This window comes from Anabrus simplex, chromosome 7, assembly GCF_040414725.1.
Source record: "Anabrus simplex isolate iqAnaSimp1 chromosome 7, ASM4041472v1, whole genome shotgun sequence".
Classification (NCBI taxonomy): Eukaryota; Metazoa; Arthropoda; class Insecta; order Orthoptera; family Tettigoniidae; genus Anabrus; species Anabrus simplex.
The window spans coordinates 290,829,914-290,857,658 of record NC_090271.1 but is presented as its reverse complement, the minus strand read 5'-3'; the positions used below and the strand labels follow the sequence as shown (position 1 = coordinate 290,857,658).

At 38.6% G+C, this 27,745-nt stretch overlaps 1 protein-coding gene across 1 annotated transcript in view; it reads right to left on the bottom strand.

Moving 5' to 3' along the window:
* The window catches only part of LOC136877578 (uncharacterized), a 123,301-nt gene that overhangs the window by 41,697 nt on the left and 53,859 nt on the right, over nt 1-27,745 (bottom strand). The window contains exon 4 of the mRNA XM_067151733.2: nt 18,597-18,770. Within this exon, the coding sequence (XP_067007834.2) occupies nt 18,597-18,770 (174 nt within the window). The remainder of the gene's footprint in view (nt 1-18,596; nt 18,771-27,745) is intronic.

Here is a 27,745-nt window from a genome sequence, read left to right as displayed (position 1 = left end):
CAACAATGTGGATTTAGGGGTGATAGAACAGCCACTGACCTCATCTTTGCTGTTAGGATTATTATACAGAAATACTGGGAGAAATCTTTGTCTTCTCGGATCTCGAAAAGGTTTATGACAGCATGCCTAGGGAAAAGATCTGGGATTGTCTATCAAGAAGAAACGTTCCAGATTCTTTTATCAGAAAAGTGAAAATGCTGTATACCCATTGTCAGAGCTGTGTCCAAATAAGGAGCAGATATTCAGATTGGTTTGTTACTTCTAAGGTAGTGCAACAAGGCAGTGCATTGTCGCCACTGCTATTCATCTCTGTAATGTAATCAATATATGAAAAATGTTTCCACTTAATCGATACCTTTCTTTTCATTTAGCCTTTGGCTACTTATAAAAACATTAACAATATCAGGACGTTTCGATCGCTTTGCGATCATCATCAGTTGCTTACATAAAAGCTTAGATAAAAGCTAAATAAAGAAAGGTATCGATTAGGTAGAAACATTTTTCATATACTGATTAGATTACATTATCGATACGGCAATGAAGTGGATAGTTTGTAATATCTCTGTAATGGACGAAATGATAAAGAGGGTGCAACAACAGTGTCAGTACTGAGTTCAAAGCATTGGCTTTCGCAGACAATGTGGTGCTTTGGGGTTGCACAGAGGATGAGGTACAGCAGAAACTAGATGCCTGGAACAACCAATTTAAGGCGTTTGGCCTAAAACTTAGCCCTACAAAGACTGAAGCCATGAAGGTTAGCAGGCAAAGAAGAAGTACGAATATTATGCTGGATGGAAAGAAGGTAAGTTAATCAGTTCCAATACCTTGGCAGCACTGTAACTGGAGATGGGTGTTGCTCAGATGAAATCACCAATAGAATTCAGAAAGGAGCTCATTTGTACCATCAAGTCAGGAACCTCCTCTGGGACAGCCAAATTCGTTTAATATCTAAGAAAACTTTGTATCAGGCCTACTTTGTACCAATAACAACATAGAGTCTGGAAACTTGCACCATCAACAGAAGGGATAACACCAGACTCCAGGCTGTGGAAATTAAATTCCTGAGGTCAATGCTGCAGAAAACAAGACAATAAGATCCGGAATGATAAGGTCCGCAAAGACATCCAAGTGAAACCACTCAACAAAATTCTAGCAACATCAAGATTGAGATGGTTTGGTCACTTGAAGAGGATGGATCTGAAGAGGGTAGCATGAAAATGGTTTGACAAAGATCTGGAGGGAAAGCAACATGGGGCTGACCAAGGATACGATGGATCTCCCAAATAAAAAATGATCTGCAAGGAAGAGGAGTGGAATTAGTTAAAGAAGAAGTGTACTTGCATAGACATAAGTGGAGAGTGCTCTTGCACCACACCCGGAAAACAGGAGACAGTTAAATGATGATGAGTACATCACTATCACCTTCTCAATATCTTAAAATGAATATGAGTGACATGTAATGAGCCTAGCGACCATGAGCAAAGTTGGACAACAGTGAAAATGAAAAATGTATTTCTCCAAATGCAGCAAGTACTATAGAAGACAGGTTAAGGTCAGCAATTGTCGATGGATAAGAATTCTGGTGATCAGATAACCAAGACCATGTAAAGAATAACAAGCAATGGAGAGAAAATACCCAATATTACATTGAAGACCTCCCCCTCCATAAAGTACAAAATCTGTATTTTACAAATGTGTATCACTTGAAGCCCCAAAAAAAATAATTTTAAAATTAAGAAGTACACTCAAGTTTCAGAGATATCCCAGTAAGTTTAACAGTTACCTCAGTGGTAAATATTTACAAAACAATCCATTTTTAGTCAGATTGAGATTCCCAGTATATGAAAATATTAATGAATTGTTACAGAATAATTAATGACTGACCCCCAACATAAATGAAACCAGAAGTTGTCTTGAGACCCAGAGTGAGCTCCCAGCATGCACAAACTATGTACACGCTTGCTCGGTTAGGTGTCAGCCCCCTCCACCATAAGGAAGTTGCCGTACCTGGTGCGACCAACTGACTCTAGACTTACAACAGCTAAGGGAGGCAAGCGCAGCACGACGGGCACCTGGAGCCTGAGCATCGCCCCCTGAGACAAATCAACACTAACAGTCCTTCTCAAAGGCAAAATAAACATTTCAAACAACAGGATCATTTACCATGCTCATGGATACCATTAAATGAAAAATATTTCCCTTTAAACTACACTTTTAAAGCTCTACAGTAAAGACCATTACAACATATCATTCAAGCATATGACTCAAAAAAGAAATGGAGAAAGGATAGTTATTCAAGGACACAGCAAACAATGCTAATGCTAATAATAATAATAATAATAATAATAATAATAATAAAAATAATAAACACGCTACAAAGAGGATACTAAAGAACATAATAAAGTAAATTATAAACAGGCAACATTACATAAATTTAACTTTTTCCATAAAATTACCCAAATAAATAAATAAATAAATAAATAAATAAATAAATAAATAAATAAATAAATAAATAAATAAATAAATAAATAAATAAATAAATAAATAAATAAATAAATAAACCTCAGGAAGCTGTTCTGTGATCCATCAAAGATAACTGTTGCAGTTCAACATACAAATCTTCTCTAAAGAGATAATTATAAGACAAATTACTACAGGGAGAAAAGAAGAATTACATAACGCGATCTTATACATGCTCTCTCTCTCTCTCTCTCTCTCTCTCTCTCTCTCTCTCTACAATTATTTCTGCTTCTCCATTCCCATATTTCACCAAGCATCTACCAAACCAGTTTCAACCACATTTCTTGCTGCCACTTCCACTGCCACACACTAAACCTAGCTACTTCCAATGTAACCACCTTTCATTTCTTTTAAAATATAAAATCCCAGCAATCTTCTGAAGATTTATTTGAACAAACATTTAACACAACTTCCACTCAGCAAAAATTTATGATCCAGCTAGCAAGAAACTTACCTGAAGAACGAAAATTTTCAGTATCTTCATCTGTGCAAAGTATTCCCTCTTCCAGATAAACTAATTACTTTTTCTTATGCAGTTCCTGCCTTTAAATTTAATTTCACCCTATACATATTAGACAAAACCGTTCTTCAGCAACCATGTTAAAACACTACAGAATATCAAGCCTTTATAGTTGATTAAGCTCACAGAAATATCACATGCTGAAAGAATGAGGTCACACTACATAAGCCTAATGTCCAGAGAAACTTTTCTTGATGAGGCATCACAGAGAAGCGAGTTTGAGAGTCAATGAAATGTATTACTAATCTGTAATATTTTTGTGGAAATACCAACCACCATAGTAAACATGTACAAAACAATTATTTGATTAAAGGCTCAGCATTGAATCATAATTCAATAAACTTATGAACCATCTTACAAAAGACATCCAGAAGCCAGCACTTTGGAATATCCTGTATTTTACTGGTGTCTGAGAAACTCAAAGACCTATAAGAGATACTGGACAAATGGTAAACAGCACTGGAATAACAAGACTGACAATAAGTTGAGAGAAGGATGCACTGCATATAACAAAGAACCTGAACCTATAAGTTTTGACCATATTTGTGGCCTATATTGAATCGTATTGTCTACTTAGTGAAATCAAGGATTTTAATCAGCAATACCAAATATACTATAATAAAACAATGTTAATTTCCTAATTCTTTGCACAAATTTCGAGAACCACTCTTCTTCAGCAAAACCAATATATTTCAAAATCTAATGACTTGAATAAAATGCAAAATTAATAAGATGTCTTTGACTTCATGGCGCGTCGCAGTTTCTGCAAAGTGTCTTCATAGCGCTGCGCATTGATTGTGGTTCCACGCTCAAGGAAGTCAATACATAAGCAGAGGGCCTCTGCAGTCACAGAAGGTCATCATGACTTTACGGGAACTTGTGTGAACAGCTTTGGATTTCTTTGCCGGTCGTGAATTGTAACGTTTCCATTGTTGGGTTTGCCGTTTGCTCTCGGGCTCGAAATGGTGACACCACGTTTCGTCCTGTGACCATACGGGATGGAAACACATACTCTTCCTTGTGGAAACACTGCAGATAACTCGGGCACAACGCCATTCTATCAATCTTTTGTCCCTCCGTCAGTTGATGCGGAACCCACTGTGCACAAATTTTGCAGAAATGCAAGTGATCTTTGATAATGGCATGCATGGAGCCATGGTTGATGCCGAGCTGAACACGAATTTCTTCCTCCATGATTCGTTGGTCTTCCCGGATAAATCTCCTATGCCACTCGTGCACACTCGTCATGGACATGCAGTGTTCACCATACATAGCAGACATAAGACGAGTTTTGCGTACTCCAGCACCCTCAGCCACCAGAAAACAAACCACACTCCTTTGCTTGCCTCCATTTCTACAGCTAGATGAAAACACTAGACCAGTCCGCGCACCAACAAAGACATAACCCAACAACTTTGTGCATCCGTGAGTTGTCATTATGCAGTTCTCCTACCACAGCAATGGCAGTATCAATATCTGTTTATTATAGTACTTTGGTAATGACAAGACAATTCCAATTAAATTCCTTGATTCACTGAACCTGACCCTCACAACAAAAACACATATTCAAGTAATGCAAACTAACAAGAGTTTAAAGTTTCAAATTCGCTGGCTCAAAGCTATCGTGCAATGGTAACAATGAACAGGACATAAATTGAATAACAACTTTAACTGAATGGAGACAACTAACAGGTGTACAGTGTGATCGACCTGGATCAAAGGAAAATTATAAAACAGCTGGGAAATATGCCCTTCCTTTTATTAATTCCAAAATAAGGACATATGCCTGACAGTCTGGGTGATCAAAAAGGTGCAGAAGATAACGCAAATATAAAAGTACACAAAAAGCCATTTGCATTGTCTGCAAGAAGTTATATACTACACATATGAATAATAACTTCTTCATCTTCAACAATATAATTTATCAACAAGATGGTTTGGCTGTGGGTTCTCCAGCCTCAGGGATCCTAGCAGAAATATACCTAGACTTTTTAAAACATAATTTCATTGATAACAGCGACGACTTTAAACACGTATTATTTTGGGCCAGATATGTAGATGACACATTTGTGATCCTAGATGATAAGAGTTATTAATGCAGCATCTACTCTTAATAGCCTCAATAAAATTGATCCGCATATTAAATTCACTCTTGAAACAGAATCAAACAAATCAATTAATTTTCTAGATATAACAATAAGCAGATTACTTTCCTCATTATCATATATGATCTATAGAAAACCCACACATACAGCTAATACCATAAAACAAGACTTTTCACCCACAGACACATAAACGTGCCTCGTACAACAGTATGGTTAACCGTGCCTTCAAAATTCTGCTATCAAAGAATAACTTTACCGTGATTTCTTTTTGAACTAATAATAGAAACCTTGAATTATTACATAACTCCAACTCCTTAAATAAAACAAGTGTCTTTTCTAAATCAGGCGTATACTGTTTTAAGTGCAACAACTGTAACTCTTCTTACATAGGTCAAACTGGTCATAACTTCAAAATTAGATACTTTGAACACGTTAATGCAATAAAATACAGATTTTCGGCAGTGGGGCAACATATACATGACACAAAACATATTTTCACTACAATAGACCAGGATATTGAAATTCTCAGCACTCTAGACATCACTGAAAACTGTTTTATACACCTCAACCAGTTTTTCTATCCAAATCTTAACCTGAATGATATTTCTGAGAAGCCCAATTCCCTTTTTGATTTTCTTATCTCCGTTTTAAATTACCTGAAGTCAACAAGCAATCTTTCACAATTTACACAATACCCTTCCATACCACTTCCCTCTTCCACAACACCCCCATGATCCTCCTTAGATAACCCCCTCCCCCCCATTTTTCATTTCCATCCCACCCTATAATAAGTGCTCATTATTCCCCACCCTTTTCTCTATTTAACATCTCCCATTCATTTATCAATCACCACTGCAAGCTGTTTCGAGTTGAGCCTCACAATGCAATTTTTTTTAACATTTCTTCCTATTTTTTATATATTTTTATTTGGTTTTATTCTTTTTAACGATTTAAATTATTTTTAAAATTTATATATCCGCTTTGAATTGTCAAAATTAAGTCCTACACTGTTTTCCTAAGACTTCAATTACGTCACCTTTTACTCTTCGGCCGGAGAAACAAATGCCTACAAGACCTGCCTAGCAACAACTATACATAACTGCATATCACAAGTTCAAGTTCATAACGAGTTATCCTTAAAGTTTGCACATTAGAACAAGTCCTTTAACTCGTTATCGATCTCAAATACAACATCATCTTACGTCTTCATATGTGAATGCGGGATAACAGGATTGTACTAGACCTGCTTATGAACTTCAACTGCATTTGTTTCAGCACGAAATAGTGGTGTTCTTTTTACTCTTTTGACTGTGATCATTGTGTTAGTTGTTTTTAGACCTTTATGACTTAATTTTTGCACTGCTTTGCTCATTGGCTGATGATGACACTTCAAATGTGTTGAAACCAGTCCCAAATGAACAGGTTGTAACTTCTATTTGGTTCAACTTAACAACGGAGTATTGAAAGGTGAACCCTTCCTTCTATTTAATATTGTATATTACACTGATATGTCATTAATTTAAAGACTATAAATTTATATTTAAAAATTTAAATTTTGTTGTGTGTTTTGTATAATCTAATAAAACCTTATTTATCATGAAATTTTGTTTTTGTGGCTTAGCCCCTTATCTTACTCAGGCACTCAATTCACATGAACACTGCGGAGAGGTTTGGAATTGAATCCAGGCTTTTGGCACACAATCATGTGATTAGAAATTGTATACCAATAATTCTAATACTCTGCCAGCGAACATTCTGATGGTGATAATTTTTTTCACACAAGAGACTGGAACTGGCTAACTACGGTATCAGACAACAAAGCCTTGACTCATTAATGAACGTAGGTTTTTGTGGCTCATTGTATTAACATAAATAAATAAATAAATAAATGAACTGGATTAAAGCCACTATATATATATTTATTTAATAATAAAGCCAAGCTTTCAGCCAAATTGCATTGGCCTTCATCAGGGAATGTGAAGTTTTGCCTCCGACAGTGAGCAAAGGAATTCTCTGAAGGAACGTGGAAGTCATGCCCATACTATCCACGGTCTACCCCACTAACTGGTCTCAAGGATCGTGGCACTGTGCTGTGGTGGTTGGGAGGGAAGTTACTGATTCACCGCCCTCTGTCGACAGTACGAGTGCGTCCCGCTGTGCCATGGCGGTGTTATGCATGCATTTCTATAGTACAGGTCTCCATGTATTTGATAACTTGAAACCGTCTTCCCTGTTGATGTTATTTGGGCGCAGCTCTATCTCTATGGCTTCCCTCACAAGACGAGCACAGAAGTCTTTTACAGGCGCGATGACCTTCGCCTGGTCAAAGATGATTTCAAGGTTTGTACTGTAGATATGTTCTGCTATGGTAGGCGCGATGACCTTCGCCTGGTCAAAGATGATTTCAAGGTTTGTACTGTAGATATGTTCTGCTATGGTAGACTGGCTTATAACGTTCTCCCGTGGAGGATGGAAGAGCGACTCTTTTTACCGACCTGGCGTGCTCTTAAACCCTGGTGCTAACAAGCCTTTTTGTCATGCCAACATATGAACAACCACACCCACATGGAATTTCATATACGCCCAGTGTTTCTCAAGATGTGGTTTTTCTTTGACTGGTCGAAACGGGGATTTGAGCTTCCGGTCTGCGGTGAAAACTGGAATGATATTGTACTTCTTAAGAATGTGCCCTATTCGGTCAGTTATACCTGCCATGTAAGGAAGGAATACTTTTTTCTTTTTGCTGTAGTCCTGGTTGGTACTATCCAAGTTAGGCTCCTTGATCTACACAGCTCGTGTTATGTCTCCTGATGTATAGCCATTTTTCTTCATGGATGTTGTCAGTTCTCTCAACGCACTCGAGCGGTTATCATCGTCTGCAACATTATTATTATTATTAAATGAAAAGCGCACAATGTGCAAAAACAGTTTTTGTACAGATGGTCAACTATGCTAATGCCATTCTTATTATTGAGGTTGTCCTCATTTTGCAGTTTTGTGCATGGCATCTTTCACAACGATCATTGCACAGGTTACATATACAGTCTTCGTTCGGCTGGTGGAAGTTTTTGGTTTGGCAGAATCTGTGGTGAAATCCAGGAGTGGCGTAACGTGTAATTACGTCCCCTAGCTCGTAATTTGCTTGCTTCCACTCTTCCCTCATTATGGCGTCCGTGGAATAGAAGTCGGACCAAATAGCATTTTGTTTCTCGTTTAAAGTTTGGCGTGCATTCTCGTAGGGCTTGGTGTTTGGTAGACAAAACTGTGTTTTGATATCGACAATGAAGTAGTCCTCTTTGGTTAGAACATATGTTAACCTTGAAGGGGCTGACTTCCCAATGCCTAGAATTCTCTTGAGATATCGGGCCTTGACTTTTTCTATTGTCATCAGGTCGCTGATTGTGAGTTTTTCCCAGGTGATGCTAATCCCAAAGGTTGCTATTGGTGATATGGCTGTCCTGAACAGTAACATTGCTGTACCCAATGATATTTGTTGAGGTTGTTGAATGTTGTAGATGGCTTTTATTGCTGTGGCTGCTCTTTCTTTGACATGGATATTGTAGGATGTTAGAGTAGTTTGGAGGGTGACTCCAAGGTACTTGAATTTCGGCACTACGTCTAGAGGTTTGTTGTGCATGGTTATTGTATTTTTAGGTGCATGTTTTCCTCCTTTCCTAAAGGTCATTTGTTTAGTTTTGTTGTGGTTTATTTGCAAACCGTTTCTTTCTGCCCATGATGTGAGCCTATTGAGGACCTCTTGGAGCTCTTCTATGTTTTCTGAACCTATTGCTATATCATCTGCGTAAAGTATAAGCAATGCTGAGGTATCTGTGATTATTTCTGTGATGTCTGCTGTCATGATGTTGAATAAAATTGGGTTGATTGGGTCACGTTGTAGGACTCCGTTTGTTTGGGTTACGTTTTTGGATAGGGTTATGTTGTCTGATATTTGGACATAGTTATATTTGAGGATATTCGAGATTATGATTGCTATCGGATGTGTAACTCCTATTAGGTAATTGAGTTTCCAGAGAAGTGTTGCTCTATCAACAAGGTCAAAAGCCTTACGATAGTCTACGAAGACTACGGATGCCTCAATGTATCTTGGACTTGTTCTATCAGGTATTTTACGGCATGTAGTGTGCTTCTTCCCTTTCGGAAGCCGAATTGATTTTCTGGTATCTGGGAGTCTATTTCTTCTGCAAGCCTGATTGTTAAGATTTTCATGAAGATTTTGAATGATGTATTTTCGAGAACTATACCTTGATATGAATCAGGATTGTCAGTTTCTCCTTTCTTAAACATCATTTTGATTGTTGACAATCTCCATTGCTATGGAATTTCCCCAGTATGCATGCATGTGTTGAATAGTTCTACCCAGTAGTCTAGCATGACACTTTTTGCTGCTGTTATTGTATTATATATTTCCTGCCTCGTTATGGGGATGTGATTTTCCGTCATTGTTACTGGAGTTAATGTACTCCGTTCTTGTTTTCTTAATTAGTGATTTATATTTCCTTCTTTGTTCGGCGTATTGGGCCAGGTGACTCGGGTTCGATGTGTTCTTCACTCGATGTAGTGCCAGGAGGGTCTTTTTCCGTTCATTGTAACAGTCTTTATTGAACCATGGTTGTGATGTCCTTACTTCCGTGTGAGTTTGGCATGATTGAAGGGTTCTTGTACACATTTCCACTGCTTCAGTTAGTTCATGTCGTTGAACTAATAGCCTTGCTTTATCTATTTCATCACCGATACGTTTTAGTTTCTCTGGATCTAATTTCCTGGATATTTTCTTCCTTGGTTGTATTGGCAAATTGATCTTCATGAGTGATTTCAAAGACTGTCGAGATTGGTATATGTTTCCTAATCGGGGCTATGGCTGAAGTCCATAATGCTTTTTGACTACATTTTTTAATGTCTGTACCTCTGTAAAAGACTAAATCTATGGTGCAGGTTCCATTCGAGGCAACATTCATCCTAGTATATAACGTTCGAAGGAGAGCTGCTTTTTGGGAGGGGTGGTAATGTGAAGACTTATGAAGGTGTCTTTCAGAATGTGTAGGTTTCTTGTACAGTACATTGCATGGCCTAGTGTACCCTCGTTCTTATTGTATGCTAACACACGCTATAAGCCAGTCTGCCATAGCAGAACATTTCTACAGTACAGAACACGAAATTCTCTTTGACCAGGCGAAGGTCATCGCGCCTGTAAAAGACTTCTATGCTCGTCTTGTGAGGGAAGCCATAGAGATAGAGCTGCGCCCAAATAACATCAACAGGGTAAACGGCTTCAAGTTATCAAATACATGGAGACCTGTACTGCAGAAATACATGCATAACACCACCATGGCACAGCGGGACGCACTCAAACTGTCGACGGTGAATCAGTAACTTCCTTCCCAACCACCACAGCACAGTGCCACGATCCTTGAGTCCAGTTAGTGGGGTAGGCTGTGGATAGTATGGGCACGACTTCCAAACAAACAAACAAACAAACAAACAAACAAACAAACAATAAATACATAAATAAATAAATAAATAAATAAATAAATAAATAAATAAATAAATAAATAAATAAATAAATAAATAAATATAGTGGCTTTAATCTAGTTCATTTATTTATTTATGTTAAAGCCTTGACTCCTTAACAATCATGGCCACCAGGAGGGCATTTTCCTCTGATTAGTGTTAGAGAGTATATTACCTGTATGTCTTTGAACAAAGATTCAAAAATATTTGGTATATGCTATCTACAGTATTAGCTACATTACTGAAGCCTGCACTTGTTCCTTACTTCACAGGAAATGCTGTAAATTTAGTTTTTTATGTGAATGTCTAGCGTTTTAGGAATCAATTGTTAGAAGAAACATGGCTGCTCACAGTCGTGCTAAAGTAATGTCGGACAGTGTGAAAATATTCAAAACCTTGGTGAATAATGGAACTGAGGGTGATGAAAAAGTTGATGATTACTTCCTTTCTGAAAATATGATAATCAAGGGCAAGGAATAAATGATACTGACAAAGAATTACAACAACCTATTGCAAAGAGGCAAAAATGTTTCGTGCACAGTTCATGGGCAATAATTATCCAGGAATTCCTCCCTCAGTCCGAATACAACAATGGACTGCTGTAACTGTCAAAGGAATGTGCTAATGGGCCATGAATAACACTGAAGAATATTGGTCTAGTGATCCACTCATCCACACACCTCATGTCCTGTAATCGCTATAAAGCAATTTTACAGTTCTTTCACTTTAGCAATAACAGTTCCCAACCTCAACAAAAGCAGGAGAAAAAAAAAAAAAAAAAAAACCAGCAGGACAACAGTGCAAAGACTGTAATGAAATGCTGAATCCAGCACCAATTCTGACGAACACCATACAAAAGGAAAACATCATTAACCGTGAACAATGTGTGATTTTGTGATTTTTCACTTTTATTATGTATAACTAAGCTATTTAAAGAATATAATGTTGAATGTGCCTGTACAATAATTTATAATGGGGTTTATTTACGTGTGTGCGAACACCTAAATTGTGGGGCAAATCAGTGCATCGATAACCTGACTTTCGAATGGTTGTATGATGCTGTAAAGGAATTATCAATACAGAGTTCGGAAGTACTGTTCAATACATCAACACACATAATTCCGACCTGAGGAAGGACAATGCTATAAAAATGGATCCAAAGTAATATCACTAAAAGACCTGTGAAAGTCTATCTGATAGTAGAAAAGACAACAACAAAATATAATTTAAGAAACAAAAAAAATATCCACAGGCAACTAACAAATTTGGTACAAAGATTTGGTTTGAAATGGATGCATATTCTAGATCATATAGCTAAGCCAAAACATCTCCACTTAATGAGGAAAATAAAAATAAAACTAGCCAAGACATTTCAGATCACACTGACAAGCAGACCATAAATTTCACTGGTAAGTACAGATTTACAAACATTAACCAATACAAAATATTAAGGACAGTACGCAGTTTCATGAACTGAATAGTGATATACTGTACATATGCATACTTTTTTCAAAATCAGATGGCAAAAGTTAAAGTTGGTACAGTGCTCCTGACAAACAGAAATCTGGAAGTTTGTATTTTTTCCACCCGCTCTGCTGAAACTCTGTTCCTGCCACAAGCCAAAAGGGTGCCATGTTCATATTGCACCATTTGCATAGCGTCAGATTAAGCAGTAGCATATGTTTACGATGGCTGGTGGGAGTTCACATTATAAGGCATTCACAGATAAAGATGATCCACATTATTGAGCAGGCAAGCATGTTGGCTATTAGACAGTGGGAAGAAAGTTTGATGCAGACAAGAATTGCAATAAGTGACTGGACAAGAAACAAAGCTTCTCTTGAACAGATAAATAGCAACCAATGGGCATTTTGCAGACAAAGAGCAAAGTTTCCAGAAATTGAAAACAAGATATATGAATATGTGACTAAGAAGAGAAGAGTCACGAGTGAAATGATTGTTAGAAAGCTACAGCAACAGCAAGGGAGTTAAAACTCAACAGGATTTGATACTAGCCAAGGAAGGCTCCCTCCTGTTTCTGAACTAAGTAATTTCAGTTTCCATAGAAATGCTAGCATTATGCAATGTTTCCCAGCCAATTATGAAGAAAAGATTGCGAATTTTCAGTTTTGCTATTGGTTTGTACCAGAGAAATTTGTATTTGCTCTTGCAAATTGGTAAAGCAGACCAGACGCCAGTATATTCTGAAGATTACAAAGTGACAAGTTTCTACCGATGTGAATATGGACTGGATAACATCGAAGTTATAGGCCTCATGATCTGGGCAAGAGGAACAATTCCTAAGTTCTTCAAAGAATTCCGCTCAAGATTCAAATTACCAGAGTAATTGACGAAAAATGTGGTCCTCAAAGCCTTGAAAGGTTAATTATCCATACTGAGAAATCATTTATACAGTCATTAATGTACTTAATATATTTTGCCCTCATGGGTAACCTCCTTAGCTCAAAAAAAGTTTGTAGCTTGGGCATTATGAGAGCATCGTCTGAAGCTTTCCTTCAACACATTAACATCTGTAACGGGCTGGACTCTGTTGTTGACCCACTTCTGGTAAAAACAAGAAATTTTCAACAAGAAATAAAGGGTAGTCTGAGAAGCCTTGGCTTTGCTCCCGATGAACAACCTAAGGTACAGACTCTTTGGAAGAAACTGAGAGATCTGCAGTTTGAAACATGACAAAACTACCACACCATGGAAAAAGTGTCTTGTATTTTACAGAATGGACACAACACCTGGATTACAATGAAGAAAGGACTTCCAACTTCCCAATGGACTAATGCAATTAAAATGAACTGTAATGTAATAGCAGTCTGAAGCGTTCCCGGTAGAAACCAAGAAAACCGTTGCCATCACTGCAACGAGATAGAAACTCTCCCCCATGTTCTTGGTTTCTGGTCGAAAGGGGAACTACTGAGAAATAACAGGCACCATAGGGTCAGGAGCAGTATTGCAGAAATTCTCAAAAAATCTGAGAGATTTGAAGTCTCTGAAGAAGTGCACTGTATCTCTAGCGATGGATCCAGTAAACGTGCAGACATTGTCGCGATTGACAGGAAGAGAAACATCGGCATTGTTATTGATCCAACAACAAGGTTGCAGAGTAACAGTTCACAGACCAAAGAAGTTGATTCTGAAGAGAAGAGACACTACGAATGCTGTTTTTAAGTACTTTGAAGAAGAAGATGTAAAGAAAAATAAAGTTTTCCTGATCGGGGATAGCTGTACAACAAGGGAATTTCAAAATTAAAAAATATATAAGCTCATTTTTTCCCAAGACAAATAGTGCGAAAATTATTTTTATTTGATGCTGTTACCATACGGTACCCCTTCTTCTAGGGCAGCTATCCTTTGTGGATTCTCTTTCACCGAAGCAATATGTATGTATGTATGTATGTATGTATGTATGTATGTATGTATGTATGTATGTATGTATGTATGTATGTATGTATGTATGAGGGTGAATCAAAAAAGTAAGTTACACTTCCAAGTTATGGCCATTTATGAAACCACCTACACATAGGCAACATGGCTATGACAACATACAATATAAGTTCACTTTTCCACGTAGTCCCCAAGAGACTGTAAACATTTCTCGGAACGGTCAACAAACTTTTCGATTCTGGATTCGTAAAAATCCACCGAAATCCTTTTCCAGCTTACCGAACACATGATAATCGCACGACGCTAAGTCTGAACTGTACGGAGGATGTTGCCATACCTCCTACTTGAATCGCTGCAGCAGTTTGGACGTTTGGCAGGTCGTGAGGTGTTGCGTTATCGTGCAACAAAATCACACCGGCACTCAATTTTCCCTGCCGCTTTCCTTTAATTGCCTTACGCAACTGGTTCAGCGTTTGACAATATGAAGCAGAGTTGATTGTCGTGCCTTTCGGCATAAAATCCATGTGCACCACACCCTCCATATCAAAGAACACTGTTGCCATTACCTTTCCTGCTGAAGGTTGGACCTTTGCCTTCTTTCGTGGTGGTGATGTGCACCCATTCCATCACTGTTCGCTTTCTTTCGGGGGTAAAGTGGTGCACGCACATTTCATTCCCTGTGATGATTCGCCACAGAAACTTGTTGCCTCCCTCCACAGAATACCGTTGCAAAAATGCCAGTGATGATTGGAAACCTTGTCCCTTGCTAATGTCAGTAAGCAGACGTGGGACCCATCTTTGACAGTTTATGAAATCGAAGGTGCTGGTGAACAATGGAGAACACACTGCCATATGAAATGTTCGCATGCTGGCAATTTCCTACAGTGTTATACGCTGATTCTCTCTAAGATCCCATTCACATGGTCAACATTTGCAATGGTACTGGATGTTCCAGGCCTGCCTTGCGATAGTCGTCCACGAGATCCATACGTCCAGCGGCAAACTGCTTATACCACTTTACATACCTGGGTGAGAAATTGAACACTCACCATATACAGCAGTGATTTTGACACAGGTGTAGAATTTATTGGAAGTGGAAAGTGTTTATAGAAGATTTTATTTGTAAACCTTGTTAAGTAGTACCTACTCTATGATCTGAAATGTGGTGATAGAATGCTTTATTTGTATTCCCATGTAACTACCTAACCTATACAGTGTAAAGATTTTGATATCATATGGTATTTGTAACTAGTAGATTTCATTTCTACATTTACTGGAACTGTCCAGAAAGTTGTGACAGGAATTTTTGAACAGGGTGTATTAGCCTTTGTTAGTTATGTATTCTAGAAAGTATGTTCTGACTATTCTGGAATTGGAAGATTCATGATCGTATGTATTCGAGAAAGTATTTAAACATCACGACTGAAGTAAGTGTCAGATTGGTCAATCCGGGCAAGCTCCTGTGTTCTGATTGGCTACTCCAAGGCCAGGGTCCCCTCTAAAAGGGGCTAGGCAGTATTTCGTGAGAAGTCCGAGGTCTTAAGTCTCTGAGCCGTCTTGGTCTTGCCCTGCCGAGCCTCCCAAAGTTTTGATGTCGTGAACGTCTCCTTGGTACCAGCATGGCCTGCCTTGGGGTAAGCACTGTTTCTTTCTGTCCGGTTTTAAGTTCCATTTAGTTTTCGTTGGTGTATCACAGGAGTTTACCCTAATCGCCAATCTTTTGATCACATGTGAAAAACAAGTTCCGATTTTGCTCTAAAATGTAATAGTATTGTATGCTTCCTCTTACCTTCAATATTGTATTTGTGTAATTTGATTTGTATTGAGATGCACTTGCTTAACTTTCGAACTTAAGGCAAAGCTCTTGTCTAGGAATATCTATATGGTAGTTTGTCTAAGAAAATGCATATGATGGGTAATGTGTATCTAGATTTGGTGTACAGCTGAATGTGTTTCGGAAGTTAATTTGTACTGCCGATTTTGTAAATAATATTTTGAAAACCTGTTGGCCTTTCAGAAACTGCAACCTTCGCCCTTCCATGGCCCTTCATAAGGTTTCCCAGTAACCTTTCCACGTTCCTAGTTTATTATCATCAAGTTGCCCTTACTGATTTTTACCAGTGTTGTTATCGGCAGAGTGCCGCGTAGTTCATAAGATGTTTTATTGTGTGTGCAGTGTCTTAGGTACCGTGTAATTGCCCTTGTTTTCCTCCCTTTAACTGTGTTTATGTAGCCGCTGAAGTACCGGTTACAGATTTCACAATGAATGTCCATGCAATTGAGCTGTATAGTCCACAAAAATCTGATCGTTGCACGCACCTCCAGTTGACGTGCCATCGAAACTAGTCCGCTCTGCACACACAACACGACGGGATACCACACCAAACTTCCTATTGGACGTATCAGTCGTTACTGTAGCTTGCTCCACAATGGCCACGGCCACGACACAAAGCATGCTCTTGCGGCGAGCTAGTATAACTTACTTTTAGATTTGCCCTCGTATACCGTATTTTCTCGCATAATTAACGCCCTTGCATAACTTACGCATCCCATTATTTTTGGGTCCAAAGTGGAGAAAAAGAAACGTTCACATATTTGACGCACCCACTTCTTCGAACATTCATCACGCAGCTCCATATGGGTTTTGAAATAAAGATCTCAGCTATTCAGGTAGCAGCAGCCTCCCCATTGTGAAACCGGGCATTCCAAATACTTGGCAACGTGTTGTTATCAGCCAGTAGGAAATACCACTGGACTAGTTCAGTGAGTGAAGTGGCTAGTGATGCTCTATTCCAATCTGGTACAAACATATTTTACGAATGTTTCAGGAACGGGATATGCATTTTCTTTGATCTCAAAATTGTTTGTTAGTCCACAGTTCGAGTAATACTGCATCATATAAACTCACGATGATCAGTTGCGCCGAAACATACAGGCACGAGGCAGCGGGTCACAAGTATTCAGTGCCCGAATGCAATGTGCGCTATCGCTGTAACAGAGAAGTGCACTTCAAGCAACCAATAAGTCTTGCAAAGCATTTCGCAGACCAAAAGACTGCAAGTTTCCGAAAGTAGAGGAGGATCTGTTTAAATGTATGATTTCGTTACACAACACTGGATATGCTGTTTCTCACGAAATGCTGTATTTTAAAGGACAAGAAATAGCTGCTACACATGGAATCAATATCTTGGATTTGAAGGTTAACAGAGATGGGATGATTACTTTTATGAAGAGCAATGGCCTTTCTTTTCTCACAATAACTATATGCCAAAAATGCCGAATGATTTCAATGAAAAGTAATTGATTTTCACTGCTTTGTCATCGAGAAGCTCTCCCAAATAGGAACCGCAGGTCAGACACCATTCAGTTTCCATATGCCACAAAGTCGAGCAATCAATAAGAATGGGACATTGAGTGTTATCGTACGCACTACCAGAAGCGAAAAACAGCGATGTACAGCAATGCTTGCTGTAACAGGTGATGGCAGACAGCTTGTACCTTATGTTGTTCTAAAATAAAAAACAATGCCTGAAGCAAAATTTCTGCGAGGGATCAACGTAAAAAAAGGTGGATGGACATGTCACTCGTACAAGATTAAATACCAACGGTTTAGGGGCCTTCCTTCGATTCCTGGTCCTTCTCGTGTTGGAGAGTTTTCTTTTTTTGCCGGATGTAATTATTATGCCGCACTTACATGAATGGTACTTTTATGAGTTCATGTTTATTTCACTTCAGGTCATATTCCAGCTCGTAATGGGGAGAATATTTTCCAGTGTCAATACTTCAAACCCACGTGTCCAACTTACCTTGCGTTGAAATTTTACGCAAAATGACGGTAACAGAAGATGAGTTGAACCAATTGTGTGTACTGTATACCTTTTAAACTTAAATGAATTGTAAATAACTTTTTTAAATATCTGAATTCCTCGAATAATTTATGCATCCAAAATTTCTGCCAGTATTTCTCATCCAAACAGTGTGTTAATTACGCAAGAAAATACGGTATATTGTTGTATTATAGTTTTTAAGTTTTCAATATAAATATTTAAGAAAGCCATACAATTTTTTTAAAAACTGTCAAACTTCCTTTCCTAAAATTAGGGTGTGGAGATTATTTGCGTATATACAGTACATACATATCAATTCATTAAACCTGTAAATGACAAGAGAGACCATAGAAAGTACATTCCAAGATCTTACACTGGTACAAACGCAGCCATTAAAAAAGATCACAAACAAAAGATAACCTAACAAGGCTATAAAATTTTACCAGAAAATAGTGAGGAAATTAAGACAAACAACAATGAAAAAAGTGAAAAATGAGAGATTATGCTGCGAAAGTAAATTACAGAAAAGCAACTCTTGAAAAGAGTACACTTTTTCGAATCATAAGAGTTAGATTTTGAATTAGGAGAACAAAACACAAGAACTTCAGATGAAACTAAGGAGTGGCCACGGTTGTTACTATCGTACTCACCCCCTGCTGCATTCCAATCTCTTACAACAACAAAAAGTTCACACACCTCATTCTCTGCTGGTTCCTGTTTTCTCCTGGAAGTAACAGGGACCACTTCCCTCTTGTCCAATGTGCTCAGGCCGTTGGTGGTGTTCAATTTAGTAACAATTGAACGCAGTTGGTGAATAGCCCCAAGTGGCAGCCCCAACTCCTTCAACTCCTCATCACACATTCGCCTTAACTGCAACATTGACAATCCACACACAGAACTTCAAATCTTTTGATTAATTAAATCCATCAAATCATGGAAAATGTTCAGCCATAAGGACCTGCCAAGACATCAAGAGAGAAATCCTAGCATTTATAACAGGGGTATGTTTGAGTATTCCATAAGCAGTCATACTATTTGAAATCGCATGCTGTGTTCAAACTGTTGGAAATTAAGTCTTCCTCAGATGAGTGCAATGAAAGTTGCAAGTTTTCAGTTTTGAGTATAAAAGTATTTTTACAACATGTGGTGCTGTTCTTTAATGATTAAAAGAAAATGGAAGTTAATCGACCCATTCGAACACACAGTAGTTACGAGATACTGAGTTGTAATTCTCTCTGAATGAACAAGAATGCATTTTATAGGAACATGAGAATGTATTTTTCTTCCTTGTATAATGGGACAAACCCAGCAGAAATCACTCAAGAAGATTTGAAATTGGATACTGGGAACAAGGCTGGAAAATGTGAATACCATTGCCTTTGTTTGAGATTGAAAATGCTCTGAGCAGTATGAGCAAAGGCAGATCACCTGGCCTTGATGAGGTGAGCTCAGACGTGATTAAGCTGCTGGAACTCACGAACTTCAGTGGCTATTTGAAGTGATGAATGCTGTGTGGAATGAAGAAAAAATTCTGACTGAATGGACTAAGGGTTGTATAGCCCCCTCTTCAAGAAAGGAAACAGATCGATATGTGGCAATTATAGAGGAATCATACTCCTGTCTCATGGACTCAAGTTGATGGAGAAAATGATAGAGAAAAGATTACAAAAGATCATTGAACCACACCTTGAGAAAGAACAATACGGATTTCAAAGTAACAGATCAACAACAGATCTCATTTTTGCTGTTTGGATGATAATGGAAAAAGATTGGGAAAAGGGAAAAAAATGTCATCTTTGTCCTTCTGGACCTAGAGAAGGTCTACGATAACATACTGAGGTATGAACTTTGGGATTGCTTGAGAAGGAGAAATGTTCCAGTATCTCTCATCCATAAAGTAAAAAATGTACAAACACCGGCAGAGCTGTGTAAGGATAGGAAATGGCTATTCCAACTGGTTTGTAACAAGTAAAGGTGCAACAAGGCAGCACTTTGTCGCCTCTACTATTTATCACAGTGATGGATGAGATAACGAAAAGAGTGAAACAACACAGTAACAGTGGCTTCAAGACATTTGCAGATGATGTGGTGATTCGGGGAGGTAATGAGGAAGAAGTTCAAGGAAAGATTAATGCTTGGAATTGTCATTTTAAGGAATTTGGACTTAAAATCAGCCTTAAGAAAACAGTTATGACAGTCAACAGACAAAAGTCAACCGTACAATATCATTTTATGGTATGTTTGCCTGTTCTGAAGACGTCATGTTCCTAGCGATCTCTTGTATCAATTGTGACCTGTTACTCTCCCCCAGCATATGTTGTTACTACTATGTAAACTTTTCCCTATTCTAGTAGATGGCATCATGCGTCAGCATAAGTCAAAGCATTTCTTTTCTGCCCTGTCTTGTTGAGTTATCTTTCTGGTTGGTTGGGTGGAGAGTTTTTTGATGTGAGAATCTAGAAGCAATCGATTTCCAGGTTGCCTTTGTGACATATAAAGGATATTTTGACAGATTCAAGATGTCTGTACGATTCTCAGCCTTTTGAGAATGTTAATTGCCCATATATCTGAGGTATTTATTTTTCCTTAATCTTTTCTTGGTCTGATTATTGCTTCATCCTATGCTTACCACGGTAGGGTTAGAAAGGCTTCTTTCATTACGTGTGTTTCAAATTTATTTGTGTGTTAAATTTGCTTTTACATGCTTTTTTCAGTATTTTCCTTTACTGATCCACTACGTTTGTTCTGAAAACAGGTGGTGACATGGATTCATGTGTGTGTGTATGGGATCGTTTTCTGTGCTGTCCGAGACCTTTTATTCGTGTCGCTTCTTTACCATACCGCTTGAGCTCATGTTCTATTACTTTATCGCTTGTTCCGTATATTTCATGTCTACCACATTTACGTCGTACGAATAAGAGCTAACAACGTGATTGACTGCTTTCTGTGTGTATTGGATGGAGACATCCCGTCTCCCTATGATGGACCAGTTTCTGGTCCATATTGCCTGTTTGAGCTTGACAGCAGTCGTTTATTTAGTTATGTGCTGTGTGGCTGATATTCCCATGCGTCCGGCCTGTGTCTCCGCTTATCAGCAACCTGAACACGATGGCCTCTGTGTGGGCGAGGGTGGTTCTGGCCCTTGGATCTGTGGTACCTTGTGTGTCTAATTTACTTATTTATTATTCATTACGCATTGCCTTCATTGGCTTTCTTTACCTATTTTCTAGTTTATTATATTATATTCTTAACGGAACGCCTTTCTATTTTATCTTTGTTTTATTTGGCATGCAACCATGGAAACATTCCCTTTTCTCCTTTCTCTTTGCTTTAATTTATAAGCTTGGTGCATCCTTCCCTCTTCTTCTGTTTTAAGCTCTTTTACTCAACGATATTTTATTCTCGGGGATATGGTTTTTGATTATTCGGGTGTTATTATTGAGGGCATTACCGGTATGTCTTATCCCCTCCCCTGCGAACCATGTGACCTTGCAGGTTATAAACTTCATTTTATTTGCCCGTATTGAAGATCTACTTGTGATACAATTCCTTTAGCTTTGCCAATTGCCACCTTTTCAATACAATAAAAACATATTACAAACTTACATACCATGTAAACATCATAATAAATATGTAAGTTTGTAATATATTTTTATTGTATTGAAAAGGTGGCAATTGGCAAAACTAAAGGATGTATCCCATGTGACCTTGCCGCGGTGGGGAGGCTTGCGTGCCCCAATGAAGCAGACAGCTGAGCCGCAGGTGCAACTATATCGGATGGGTATCTGTTGAGAGACCAGACTAAGGAATGGTTCATTGAAAGGGGGGTGGCAGCCTTTCGGAAGTTGCAAGGGCGGCAGTCTAGATGATTGACTGATATGGCCTTGTAAAAACACTCAACATGGCTTAGCTGTGTTGATACTGCTACATGGCTGAAAGGAACGGGAAATACAGCCATAACTAACTCCCAAGGACATGCAGCTCTCTCTGTATGAATGATGTACTGATGATGGCTTCCTCCCGGGTAAAATATTCCGGAGGTAAATTAGTCCCCCATTCGGATCTCCAGGTGGGGACTACACAAGAGGGGGCGATCATCAGGAAGATGGATACAGACATTCTGCAATTCGGAGCGTGGAATGTTAGAAATTTGAATCGTTGTGGTAGGTTAGAGAATCTGAAAAGAGAGATGGATAGACTAAAGTTAGATGTAGTTGGTATAAGCGAAGTACGTTGGCAGGAAGAACAGGATTTTTGTCAGGCGACTACCGAATTATTAACACAAAATCAAGCAGGGGTAATGCAGGAGTTGGTTTAATAATGAATAAAAAAAATAGGACAGCGGGTAAGCTACTACGATCAGCATAGTGAAAGAATTATTGTCGTCAAGACAGACACCAAACCAATGCTCACCACAAAAGTGCAGGTCTATATGCCTACTAGTTCAGCGGATGACGAGGAAATCGAAAGAATATATGAAGAGATAGAAGATTTAATACAATATGTAAACGGTGACGAGAATCTAATTGTGATGGGAGACTGGAATGCAGTGGTACACCAAGGAAGAGAAGATAATACAGTAGGAGAATTCGGACTGGGACAAAGGAACGAAAGATGAAGTCGGCTGGTTGAATTCTGCACCGATCATAATTTAGTCCTTGCCAATACTTGGTTCAAACATCACAAATGATGGCTGTATAGGTGGACGAGACCTGCAGACACAGGAAGGTATCAAATAGACTTCATTATGATTAGGCAGAGATTCAGAAACCAGGTGTTGGATTGCAAAACTTTCCCAGGAGCTGACGTGGACTCTGACCACAACTTGTTGGTCATGAAATGCCATCTGAAGTTGAAGAAATTGAAGAAAGGAAATAATGCAAAAAGATAGGATCTAGACAAGTTGAAAGAAAAGAGTGTGAGAGATTGTTTCAAGGAACATGTAACACAAGGGCTAAATGAAAAGACTGAAGGAAACACAATAGAGGAAGAGGGGATAGTCATGAAAAATGAAGCCAGTAGGGCTGCTGAAAAAATGTTAGGAAGGAAGAAAATATCAACTAAGAAACAGTGGATAACTCAGGAGATACTAGACCTGATTGATGAACGACGAAAATACAAGAATGCTAGAAATGAAGAGGGCAGAAAAGAATACAGGCGATTAAAGAATGAAGTGGATAGAAAGTGCAAGGTAGCTAAGGAAGAATGGCTGAAGGAGAAGTGGAAGGATGTTGAAGGTTGTATGGTTCTAGGAAAGGTAGATGCTGCATACAGGAAAATCAAGGAAACCTTTGGAGAAAGGAAATCTAGGTGTATGAATATTAAGAGATCAGATGGAAAGCCACTTCTAGGGAAAGAAGACAAAGCAGAAAGATGGCAGGAACATATCCAACAGTTGTATCAAGGTAAAGATGTACATAGTTTGGTTCTGGAACAAGAAGAGGCTGTTGATGCTGATGAAATGGGAGACCCAATTTTGAGGTCAGAGTTTGACAGAGCTGTGAGTGACCTCAATAGGAACAAGGCACATTGAATTGATGACATTCCCTCTGAATTACTGACTGCCTTAGGAGAAACCAGCATGGCAAGGTTAACTCATTTAGTGTGTAAGATGTACTAGACAGGAGAAGTCCCATCCAATTTTCAGCAGAATGTCGTTACACCTATTCCCAACAAAGCCGGTGCTGACAGGTGTGAAAACTACCGCACCATTAGTTTAGTATCTCATGCCTGCAAAATTTTAACACGTATTATTTACAGAAGAATGGAAAAACAAGTTGAAGCTGAGTTGGGAGAAGATCAATTTGGCTTCAGAAGAAATGCAGGAACACGTGAAGCAATCCTGACTTTACGTCTGATCTTAGAGGATCGAATCAAGAAGGACAAGCCCACGTACATGGCATTCGTAGATCTAGAAAAGGCATTCGATAATGTTGACTGGACCAAACTATTTAAGATTCTGAAGGTGATTGGGATCAGATACCGAGAACGAAGAATTATCTATAATCTGTATAAAAATCTGTCTGCAGTGATAAGAATCGAGGGCTTTGAAAAAGAAGCAGCAATCCAGAAAGGACTGAAGCAAGGCTGCAGTTTGTCCACTCTCCTTTCCAATGTTTACATAGAACAGGCAGTAAAGGAGATCAAAGAAGAATTAGGAAAGGGAATCACAATCCAAGGAGACAAAATCAAAACCTTGAGGTTTGCCGGTGATATTGTTATTTTATCTGAGACTGCAGAAGATCTCAAGAAGCTGCTGAATGGTATGGACGAAGTCTTGGGTAAGGAGTACAAGATGAAAATAAATAAGTCCAAAACAAAAGTAATGGGGTGCAGTCGAACGAAGGCAGGTGATGCAGGAAATATTAGATTAGGAAATGAAGTCTTAAAGAAAGTAGATGAATATTGTTACTTGGGTAGTAAAATAACTAACGATGGCAGAAGTAAGGAGGACATAAGATGCAGACTAGCACAAGCAAGGAAGAGCTTTCTTAAGAAAAGCTATTTGCTCACTTCAAACATTGATATAGGAATTAGAAAGATGTTTTTGAAGACTTTTTTGTGGAGCGTGGCATTGTATGGATGTGAAACATGGACAAAAACTAGCTCAGAAAGAAAGAGAATAGAAGCTTTTGAAATGTGGCATTACAGAAGAATGCTGAAAGTGAGATGGATAGATCAAATCAAAAATGAAGAGATACTGAATGGAATTGGTGAGAGGAGATCGATCTGGCTAAATTTAACAAGAAGAAGAGATAGAATGATAGGACACATCTTAAAACACCCTGGACTTGTTCAGTTGGTTTTTTAAGGAAGTGTAGGTGGTAAGAACGGTAGGGGAAGACCAAGATATGAATATGACAAGCAGATTAGAGCAGATGTAGGATGCAATAATTACGTAGAAATGAAAAGGTTAGCATAGGATAGGGTAGCATGGAGGGCTGCATCAAACCAGTCTTTGCACTGATGACTCAAACCACAACATGTCTTATCCTTTCGACTGGAACAGAAAATGTTATGATAGAGTTCTGTTTCCTCTTTAACTTATGGTCTCTTGGACTTGATGTGCATAAAAGAAATACAGTAGAACCTCGATAATTCGAAATCGGTTAATTCAAAATCCCACGTAATTCGAAGAAGCTCTCGTTCCCGGAAACATGAGAGACAGTTTTGCATGTTATTTAAATTGTTTAATTCGAAATACGGATAATTCGTAATTCGAAGTACAATGTCGGCCCCATTACCGAAATTCAGACTTTTAATTCGAAACTGCCTTTACATTTTAAAACAATAGTATGTTACAGAGTAATTTCAACTCGAAATTTATCCGCGTCATAATAAAACACGTGTTCCGGAACGTGGAGGGGTAGCTTTCCGCACTTACACTCACTTCGGTGGGTCTACAGTGCGCTTCATGATTGCCAAGTTGAATGAAATCGGAATTCTTTTGTATTCAACCTTTTAAGGAACGCCGTAATACCACGCAACAGGCAGTGTGCGGGAAAACAGAATGCGCGAACACTAGCGATGCCGACAGTTGAAGAAAAAGCGTGGCTCATATAATAAATTTGTAAGCACCGAACAATACTGTCATTGCCGATGAAACTGCATTGCTTTATTTTAATGCGAGCCCAAACGGTCTTATGGTTTTAAAGGAGAAAGTGCCAGCCGGAGATTCGTACAAGGGTCGGGGATCTTTGTTGCAACTGCAATGCACATGGAAGCGAGAAACTTTATACCCTCGTCATAGAAAAGTTCAATAAGTTACAATGTTTTAAGGGCGTCGGGCACTTTCCATCCTAGTACAAAGCATCTAAAAACGCAAACAGTACAGATATCCAAAAAATAATGCATTTGCACAGGGGAACGAGCATAATTTATCCTCGTCTTTGAATTGTGTGATTTTTTTTTTTCTTTCGTTGCGTGAGGTTATGTACGTCAGTGATTTATCCAAGTGCATTATTTGAACATTGTAAATGCACCTTGTTGTATACATTTCGGAAATAGTTTTTCTATGGCATTGAAAAGGTTTAAACTGTGAATGGAGGTGATTTGCATGTATTAATGGGTCTTAGAATACTTTGTGACGCGGCAAGTGTTTACATTTCTGAAGTACGAGAGAAGTGCCAAGGCGGGAAATCGTACAAGGATAGAGTCATAGGAAAGTTTGATTTTAAGGGCATCGGGTCCTTTCTGTGTAAATACAAGGCATCTAAAATGCATACAGTATAGTAATCCAATTAATAAAGCACTTGCACATGGGAGCCAGCATAGATTTCTCCTCGTCTTTGAATCGTGCTTTTTTTTTTTCTTTCTTTCATTGCGTGAGGTTATATTTGCCAGTGAGATATGCAAGTGCATTATTTGAATACTGTAAATGCACCTTTTTGGATACATTTTGGAAATAGTTCTTTTTTTTATGGTATTTGAAAGGTATAAACTGTGAATCAAGGTTAACTGCATGCAGTAACGGGCCTTCGTAACGCGGCAAGGGTTGGTACTTCTCAATTGCGAATTGGCGGTTAATTCGAAATCACGTAATTCGAAGTCCGATTTTTGAGTCCCAACGACTTCGAATTAACGAGGTTTTACTGTACTTTGAACTCACCTGAATTTATGTTCCTCATTTAATTGAGGCAGATATCATGCCATTGTACCCGAGTTTTCATCATGACTTACATTAAGTTTAGAGAGAGAGAGGTGTGATTAACCATGAATCCTATGTATTTTGATTAAGAGCCACGTACAACTAACATAAACAATTAGATTATTTGAACACCTTGTTTTGCCTATGTCAGTCTATGTGACCTTTTGATTGTTCTCTCCTTAATAAACTTCAGTTTTTGCCCTTATTCCTGTTCTATTTTAATTTCTTTGTGTCTCCTACATGTGTATTAGGCCTATCTCTCCAAGAGCCCCGGGTCCAGTTCCTGGCAGTCTTTGCCAGTTTTGACCAAATCCACTGTATTGGGCCTTAATTGTGTTATTTGTATAAAGGTCCATCAAATATAAATGGGATTTTTGTTCCTGAACATCAGATGGAAAGACTGGCACCGCGCTTCTCCTATGCTTGGGCGGGACCATTAGGAGTGGGGAGAGCGTGCTGTTAGATTCCCGCCGTTTTGTCAGTAACGCTCACGATATTGTATTGTATTGAACAGGTGGATCTATAAATATTATTATAATATTTGTGATAAACACTCACGATGTCTGAGCAACAAATAATTATAAAATTTCTTCCTTGTGAAGGAGTTACAGCAGCGGAAATTTGCCAGAGATTGACTGCACAGTTCGGTGATCAAACATTGGCATGGACGCATGTGTTTACCTGGCATAAAAAGTTCAAGGAAGGACGAAAATGTGTGGAAAATCAGCAACAAAATCACCGTCCTCGGACCAGCATTACAGACAAAAACATTCATGTGGTTAAAAACATTATTGACGACGACTGACGGGCAAGAGTATCAGAAATTGCAGAACAAGTTGGAATCAGTTATGAGAGCTGTCAAGCAATCAACACAAATGACCTACAGTTCCACAAAGTGTGTTGCAGATGGGTGCCTTGCCTTTTGACCGAAAATATGAAGTTAAGAAGTTTGGAGGTCTGTCAGAGGCTTACAGCAAGGTTTGTGGAAGAAGGTTATGCATTTTTGAGTCGGATCGTCACCTGCGACGAAACATGGGTCCACCACTACACTCCCGAATCCAAACAAGCTAGTAAGGAGTGGCAGAGGAAATTGGGAGCAGCACCAGTGAAAGCCAAGACTTGGCTGTCAGCTGGCAGGGTTCTTGCAACCGTTTTTTTTCCAATGGTGAGGCATTCTGCTGACTGAATTTTTGCATGA